The sequence below is a fragment of the Triticum aestivum genome, chromosome 1B, assembly GCF_018294505.1.
Source record: "Triticum aestivum cultivar Chinese Spring chromosome 1B, IWGSC CS RefSeq v2.1, whole genome shotgun sequence".
Lineage (NCBI taxonomy): Eukaryota > Viridiplantae > Streptophyta > Magnoliopsida > Poales > Poaceae > Triticum > Triticum aestivum.
Genome location: NC_057795.1, coordinates 546,903,389 through 546,912,292, shown reverse-complemented (window position 1 = coordinate 546,912,292; position 8,904 = coordinate 546,903,389). Strand labels below are relative to the sequence as shown.

The window sequence follows — 8,904 nt, the reverse complement described above, 5'->3', positions numbered from 1 at the left end:
GAGAGACGCTTCGGGCGACCCGATTGTTTCCTTTATGAGTATCTGCTTGGTTAAATCCGCTCCCAGAGTCTGAGTACTGTACACTCCACTTCGCGGCCCACTCTCAGCCACAGACCGCAGAGCGGCTGTCCGGCGAGCGAGACACAAGCCAAAAAGCAGAGGGAACACAAAAAAGATTGAAGGGGGCTCGGACAAAACCGAGTCGGCACCCTCCACATAAAACTTGCAATGCTAAAAGCAATCATTTGATATATCTGCGTGGACTAACTTTGTCTTTTGTATGATCATTTCCATGAACACCCGCCAATAAACCTCCGCCCAACTTTGCCAAGTTGCCCGGAGGCTTGGGGGCTACTGTCGAAGTAATTGGTCACGGATACCCCGAAGACGGTGAGACAATAATTCAAACATCAGGGCTAGCAAAGCCCCTCAGTCCGACTGCCCGGCTGCTCCTACCGACTCCCCGTTCGACTGCTCTGCTCGGCCGTGTCGGCTGCCAACTGCGCCGACCAGCCGGCTGCCGACTGCAGCCCGACCCGATACCGACAAGACACCGACAAAACGGCCGTACCACAACATCATCTACAGTGTACCGTGTCCCCTGGACATTGGTTTATAAAATGCCCCAGGGGACAAGCATGACATACACCATGCCTAGCCCATGCCACAACATAGCTTGGTTGTAAGCTATCCAAGGTAGCTTACAACCAACGCTACCACCACCCATGCCTACCACTATATAAGCTAGCCATCCATCCATCCATTGATCCATCCACACACACGTATGAGTACACATACTCATTCGGCCACACATGGCCAGGCACATGTGCCACACTAGCTAGCTAGCTCTCATTGCTACTGATCTCAGATACAGCTTCAGGAGCACCTTGTACTGCCTGATGTAGACCCCACATATATACTCAGACATGCAGGAGTAGGGGTATTATCTCTCCGGAGAGCCCCGAAACTGGGTAAATTAGCGCGTGCTACTCGTATATCTGTTCCTGGATATTCCGACAGCAGTCTTGCCGACCATGATAAGCCATTCATTGACATATATCACACCCAATCCTCGACATGATGGCTGAGATCGAAGAATGAATTAAATAGATAGGGCCTTCGAGGAGATGGAGTCAGCCGGGTGTTTGATAACTCTTAAAAGCAGCCGTGTGGGGCAGCAGCACACAGAGTAGGTGTGTTGTGTTGTAGGCTATATCAAACGCGTGAGTACTCCAAACGCGTCGGTAGCGAACGAACCCGCGCACGCCCCGTCCCGCATCCTCACCGCCCGGTTCCCGCCCAGCGGCAGGCAGGCGCCAACCGAGCCCGCAGCTTACCGTCCTCTCCGATTCCTTCCCCCCTTCTCCCGCCCCCGCGATTAAAACGCATCCATTCTGCGTTCCACGCACGCACGCACGCACGACACGAACCCAATGCTATTCTAGCCCGCCCAAAAGCCGGGTTGGCGCTGCCGCAGCCCGCACCAAGCTCGGCTCTCCATTCCATGCGCGCGCGCTGCTGCCTGCCACCTGCTTCCGCGAGGAGAGCCTCCTCCTCCACCACCAGCCCGCGGCGGGCGCCATGGACCTGCTCAGCGTCTTCTTCCATGGCGCGACGTGCGTAGGCCGGAGGCGCCCCCGCTTATTACCTGATCTCTCCCGCCTCTCTGTTTTTATTCTATTTCTTTTAATTTGTTGTACACGTACTTCAGGCTCGCGTTCGAGCGGGACGACCTCGGGAGGGAGATCATGGGGATCGCCGTGCCGGGCGCGCTCGCGCTCATGGCCGACCCGCTCGCGTCGCTCGTCGACACCGCCTTCATCGGCCGCATAGGTGTTGCCTGCCTTCTCTTGCTCCCCTTTGCCCCCCTTTCCCCTGCGGCCCACTTCCCCCCATTTCCCACCTGGTTTTAATCTGCTCCAGACATGATTGTCAGATAGAATTTTGCACGTATGGCTAATTAAGCTTTGCTTCCGCCTAGTTTTAGTCTGCTCAAGACATGATTGCAGATACAATTTTGCACGCAAGACTAATTAAGCTCTGCTTTTTTGCATTTCATCTCCTGGAAATGGTAAATACGTACTACACATACATATTCAGGATCGTTCCATCCTTTTTTTCCTTTACTAAAAGTGTGATTTCCATGTAGTTGAGCTTTCTATGCGTTGAAATGTTGTTTATGCCCTTTATACCCTAGCTTATATAGTGTGCGGCTGTAGTTAAAACACTTGAGTGCAACTGAAGAATCAGGCAATGATGTGGCAAGAAGCAGAGGACAAATTATACTTCTCTGCAAGTTGACCCATATGTTAGATCTCAAGTTGAGATCACATAAGTTGACCCATATGTTTGATCCCACGTTTAAATCTCTCATCGATGTACTGTAATACGTTATATCAGAGCATTTTGAAAAGCCAAAATTTCGTTTTTACGCTACTGTGGAACAAACAAATAGTTACCTCACTTTTTGGTCTTTTCATGAAAGCTTTGTGCCGGAAGGTGCGTTACATAAAAGTTGTATTGCTTCATTGGTCTTCATCTCAATTTCTTTTTGTTTAATATGTGTGGGAATTGAACAACAGGTGCTAACATGATTGCTGCTCAATCTAGCATGAGATTATTTATAACTCCACACAATTAATCATGTTATTTATTACAGTTATGTTACTTTTCTTCTATTTTGGACTTGTAATACATTTTGTTATCAAACTTCTTCTTGCTGCTGTGATGCGCACATATGTTTCCTTAGGTCTTTTTAGCTCATTTGTATAATGGCAATTTGATTGCTCTGATATGTTTCTTGACAAACAGGTCCAGTAGAGATTGCAGCTGTAGGTGTATCTATTGTCGTGTTCAATCAAGTAACAAGAATTGCAGTATTCCCCCTTGTGAGCGTCACAACATCATTTGTTGCAGAGGAAGATGCTACTCCCAGTGACAGAAACAAAGATGAAATAAGTGGCGAGAATGAACACAATGTTAGCGAAATGGATGAACTGATTACTCATGAAGGTGAAACTTTGTGGTTCTTCTTTTAGAAATTTATATGGTCAAGTGATGCATATTTATTTGGTCTTCTAATTTATCACCAGAGAATAATGCCACATACGGCAAATCATCTTTCGAAACTGACTCAAGTGAGATCAATACTGAGCATAAGCGGAAAAAAATTCCATCAGTTTCTATAGCGTTACTACTTGGTGGGGTGCTTGGTCTTGTTGAAACTCTGCTGCTTGTTTCCTGTGCAAAACCTATCTTAGACTTCATGGGTGTGAAAGCGGTAAATGTTCCTTTGCGCCCTTTTTTGCTTTTGATATTGTGAACTACTTTATTTCAGCACAAACGTTAGTTGTGAACATCAGCATTTCCCATGTATTTCAAAAGTAATTGATTTCCCTTCATCAAAAGCTGATAATTGAGGGCTCTTCTGTTATTAAGCTGCTTCTTTTTTTGCCAATAGTTGTAAGTTAACTTAGCATTGATAGTTGGATATGGGCATATCCCAGATTTACTGAACTAAAATGTAACCAGAGGAAAACAATTGCTCCTGATACTTCATATTTGTATGACATTATTGCTAAAATTCAGTTGGATTTGAAAGAATTCGAGTTTCCATTTGAGTTTTTTCCGGAACTACTTCATCATTTTCTTCTTCTTTTGGATAGGTTTATTTTTTAACTGAAATGCACTTTTCAATAGGACACGGGAATGTTGAATCCTGCATTACAGTACTTAGTACTCAGATCTTTAGGTGCTCCTGCTGTTCTTTTATCTCTGGCAATGCAAGGGGTATTTCGTGGACTTAAAGATACAAGGACGCCTCTATATGCAACTGGTATAGTACTATTTCTTGCTTGGATAGTATTACCTTTATTCTCTTAACTTTTCTCTCATTTAGGACAATAACATGGTCTTACACATCTTTAACTTTTAAAGTTATATCTGCAGAAACTTATTAAAATTATGATAATCTGGTAGTTTGTGTTTTTAAAATTCTGCCGATACAACTTTCATGTGGTAGATCATCTAAATGTCTGTACGTATATTTGTCATTAAAGTTTTAAACGGTTGAATGTACATACTTTAAAACTTACATGTAGAATCGAGGGAGTTAGTGATGATCTGGAGGTGTATAGTTAAACCAAAATTGAAAAGAAAACTCCGATTATTTTCTTTCGAGAATGAAAACCCCCGATTATTTGAGCAGTCCCGTCCAACATATATCTAGTGATTTTTATATTGATATGTCAATCTTAGTAAAGGTAACACTTTTTTGTCTTTGGAGGTGAAATGTAATGTGGGGTTTGATTAATGTGTAGATTCCGTAGGAAGAATTTCTTTCATACGTAACAGAATTTAACCCATTTTTATGATCACCAGTGGCTGGAGATGCAATCAATATAGTTTTGGATCCAATATTTATGTTTGTGTTTCAGTATGGTGTCAGTGGTGCAGCAGTTGCTCATGTTATATCACAGTACGTAGTGCTATTCTTTCTCTTTGATAGATACCATTGTTCTTTTTCTCATAGGAGGATTCACACTTGATCCCAAATTATGAAATTATTGTGTATGTCTATTGTGATAGTTTGTAGTGGATCTTATGCAGATATTTCATTGCTGCCATACTCCTATGTAGACTACGCCTGCAAGTTGAACTACTGCCACCAAACTTGAAACATCTGCCGATTGGCCGGTTCCTTAAAAACGGTAACACCTACTGAACTTTGTATGAATGTTTAAGTAAATAATTGCAGAAAATTCTTCTATAAAATATTTTTCCATGACATTCTTACTGAACTAGTTTGTTCTGGGCAGTCAATTTGGGCCTAGATAAGATCTTCTAAAACACATTTAGCGTTACTGAGCCATGTTCCACAAAATGAACTATTGCTCCAGTAAAAAAAAGGGGGACCATTTTACCATATGAATTATAATGGTAGATTTGTCTTTGTATGAAATCATTTTACAACCGCCGCCCAATTCAATTGTTGATTATTCTGTCTACATTTGACCTATGTTCATAGACAGCATGTTGTTACCTTTGATACAACCAGAAATCCAGTTCAGTGATCAGTGTGATGCACAGCCTACAGCTTGATGCGAAGTTGTGGACTGATGCTGGCAGACGATGCGTCTTAGCCCTTGTCGAAACTCGAAAGACCCCTCGGACCAGACTGAGGGTGTGCTGTTTTCCACCATTTTTTCCCCTTTTCTTTTCCTCTCTTCCTTAGTTTATAACCTTTGCTCCTTCCTAATCGCAATGGAAGCAGTGCTACTGCATTTCGTCCAAAAACAAAATCATTCTGGGATAGTGCTCTGTGCTTTTTCAGTGGCTATGCTTAGCATTTTTCTTTGTCTATTATGCAAAGGTGTAAAGGTCTTTACTCTTGCACTCTTCAGGTTCTATGTTACTTGCCAGAGTTATTGCCGCAACATGCTGTGTAACACTATCTGCATCAATGGCTGCACGGCTAGGTTCAACTCAAATGGCTGCATTCCAGATTTGCTTGCAGATCTGGTTGGCATCTTCCCTTCTTGCTGATGGATTGGCTTTTGCTGGACAGGTTAGGGAACACTTTTCTTCTTCTCTTTGATCGATGACAGGTCTTTTTTACTTCTTTCGAAGTCAGGCCTCTTCTTTTCTCCGATCCATGACAAGCCAACTTATTATCCATGTCTTTAATAGAAATTCGTCGCCCTGGTTGTGTGCATCAGTTGATGCAGGTGTGGTGACACCTCCACTTTGAATAAAATATAGTCATTCATTGCCATAACAATTTTTACTAGCTACATCAATTATCTTCTCATATTTTGACAGTACTATATTGTTTACTTTGTGGAAGTTTAGTTACCTGTAAGATGCAATCCACACCTTGAAATATTTGCGTTTCTGGGTGCTCTGTTGTTGACCATAAATCATGAGAGTTTGTTAATAACTTGAGAAGGATATGCTTCAAGTAATGTGTTTCACGCATATTATGTACTATTAGTGTGTGAACAATACTTTTCACAGGCTATAATTGCAAGTGCATTTGCTCGTAAGGACCATTTGAAGGCCAAGGCAACAGCTTCCCGCGTACTGCAGGTATGGTTCCTTTTTTCTATAAATCCTTTTTGTTCACCTTAGTGAAGGACTGTTTATTTTGCAGCTTGGATTGATCTTGGGGCTTCTCCTGGGCCTACTTCTAGGAGTTGGCCTCCATACAGGTTCGAGATTATTTACAGAAGACCAGGGTGTACTGCATCATATCTACGTGGCAATACCGGTACAGTTACAGTATGCCGGGTCCTAAGAGTACTGCAACTCCGAGTTTTGAAATGTTATAGTTACGTTTCCATGATTTTCTTGCAGTTCATACTTGAGAGCATGACAATCTTCTCTTATACCCCTATTTAATTATCTCAAGGCAGTTTCTTAAACTAAGGAGAGTTCTTTTGTTCTATGTACAGTTTGTCGCTCTCACTCAACCGATCAACGCTTTAGCTTTTGTTTTCGACGGTGTCAATTATGGTGCATCTGATTTTGCATATGCTGCTTATTCATTGGTAAGTCAACAGACTTACAGTTTAGTTTACTTGTGCTGTTGCTAAAAAAAAGGTTTATTTGTGCTCTACTAGTTTTCTGACTTTTTTTTTCTTCTGACACGTTCCATTGAATTCTGTATCGTCAGATACTTGTGGCGATTGTCAGCATTGCTTGGATAGTCACCCTCGCCAATTACAGCGGTTTCATTGGAATCTGGATAGCCTTGTCGATCTACATGTGCCTCCGCATGTTTGCAGGGTTATGGAGGTACAGTGAGCAAAGCACTCTGAATTTCGTTCTGTTGAAGTTCATTATCACAACGAGAACATAAACCCTTGTTTGTTCACTCGTCCGCATGTTGCCGTTCTGATGGCCTTGTTTGTTGTTTGACTGTTGAACTCTGTGGCTACCGCCTGTTGGCTTTATTAATTTAAGGCCGGACGCCTTTGGCGTCTTCGTTCCAAAAAAAAAAAAAGAAAAAAGAACATAAACCCTTATTCACTAATGACTTTAAAAATTGAGCTTGCCGGAATGCACGAGGAGGAGGTATATAACTCTGGACCCCTTCTAAATAAGAAGAAATAATGCCAATTTGCTTGAGTTTCCCGTTTTATCCTTGGCGAGGCTATATTTTCTATATGGGTTATAAGCTTAGGTACTCTTGATATTTTGTTTCAGGATTGGGACTGCACGAGGGCCATGGGCATTCCTTCGCAGCTGAGCATGTATATTCTCGTAGATAGTCTGACTGTAGGTAGAATATTTACACTTGTAAACAACTTTGGAGCAACTGTGTTACTTGTATGCCTCTAGCCTGCCACCATGATCACCAGAGACCAGACTGATCTTTAACAATGCAACCTAGCACAAGAATGGCATATTGTACAAACGAATAAACAAAAAGAGTTGCACTTTTTTTTTTCGAACATGCTATCTGCCGTGTACTCAGCCTGCCTGAAATGGACGCATTCTCTCATCAAAATATAAAGATAAGGATCACACTCGTCGGTTACGCAGTTTGCGCTTGTACCAGACGAATGGAAGGGAACTGTAGTCCGGCCCGGCCATCAACCAGAAGAGCCCATCACATGTTAGTCCAGCTGCAAACTATCGTATGCATAGCTGTTTAATTCCTGGAATCTCATACAGAATGGAGCTGTCAGCCGGCACATCCACATGAAGTAGTACCGGTTGCAGTAGAGCTCCTTCACCGCCACGTACGTCGGTGTCATCGAACTGGTTGGCTCGGAATGTGGGAACACAAGGCCGGATGCCACCCAGACCCAGAGCCTAGAGAAGACAGGGCACCCTGGGGAGAGATTGGCATCGAATAGGACACTTTGTGGAGCCTCGGCTGAAAGTGTCAGTATAGCCATTCCCTGGAAACATCGCATGAATGGTGTTCAGATAACGGCTGACTTTGTAGCACAAACAAGACATGGATTTAATCCAGGGCCACAGCTAGGTGAAGCACTGACCAAGGTGAAGACGGTGATGGAGACGACGATTGTCCCGTGTATTCCCCAATACGAATCTACCAAGAATGCGCCGAGCGGACATGTCAGCTAGCAGGTGCCCTGCCAAGAGGAGACCCTGCTCGCCGCCGCGACGTTGCCTCAGTGCTGCATCTTGGTCAGGTAGCTCACAAGACACCAGGTTTGTCCCGACCGATTGACCGCGTAGTACGCCAGAGGCCAGAACACCGCAGAAAATAGATCTTGCCAAAGCCTTTGATAGCATTGACAGCATTGAATGAAATTTCATTAGAAGAGTGCTGCTACCTAAAGTGTTGCACGGTCATGTTGTAGATTTGATATATGAATGCATTTCTTCAGGGTTTTTTGTAACATTAATGGCCAAGTGTTTGGAAGTTTTAGGGGATGTCCAAGCTAAAAAAATCATTATATGAATGCATGATCTTTTTTAGGTTGAGCATGCTACATACATGCTACAAAAGACCAAAACATAAATTTTCTTTTTTTGAAAAAGAGAGCTTCCTCTCCGATTTTCATTAACAGAAATCACAGTGTCTTACACGACCACGACATCAACAACACAAACTACCAACCTGAAAAACAGCAGCATATTCTAACGATGTGCCTCCTAAAATGAACGGAAAGCTGAACACAACTCCCTCGTCAGAGAGGCAAGCCAAGAGGATATGCAACACCCCTGCAGCAACAACCCCTGAGAAATCCCACACGTCGGGTTCTCCAGGGGCTCAAAATAAAAGTAACATCATTCTCCATAACTCCACAAAATACCATGGGTATCAAGACTAGCAAAGCTTAAAGGGAAAGGAAGGGGTAAAGTGGTGAGGTTGCAGCAGCGACTAAGCATATATGGTGGCTAACATACGTAAATAAGAGCGAGAAG

The 8,904-nt window shown here is 43.2% G+C and overlaps 1 protein-coding gene across 4 annotated transcripts; it reads left to right on the top strand.

The window, feature by feature from the left end:
• Positions 1-804: 804 nt before the first annotated feature.
• LOC123137373 (protein DETOXIFICATION 42) lies at positions 805-7,461 on the top strand. Of its 4 annotated transcripts, none has more exons than XR_006468219.1 (13): positions 805-1,616; positions 1,712-1,833; positions 2,812-3,012; positions 3,093-3,280; positions 3,700-3,835; positions 4,381-4,477; positions 4,609-4,709; positions 5,403-5,566; positions 6,016-6,087; positions 6,192-6,328; positions 6,453-6,548; positions 6,674-6,795; positions 7,207-7,461. XR_006468219.1 is itself a non-coding variant. In XM_044557113.1 (13 exons), exons 1-13 carry the CDS (start codon positions 1,582-1,584, stop codon positions 7,247-7,249), a joined length of 1,494 nt encoding a protein of 497 aa, XP_044413048.1. In that variant the 5' UTR covers positions 1,286-1,581; the 3' UTR covers positions 7,250-7,461. The 4 variants fall into 4 exon arrangements, 1 of the variants encoding a protein (XP_044413048.1); XR_006468230.1 differs by having other exon boundaries at positions 808-1,616; positions 6,192-6,268; XR_006468221.1 differs by having other exon boundaries at positions 1,184-1,616; positions 6,152-6,328.
• The last annotated feature ends 1,443 nt before the right edge of the window (positions 7,462-8,904 follow it).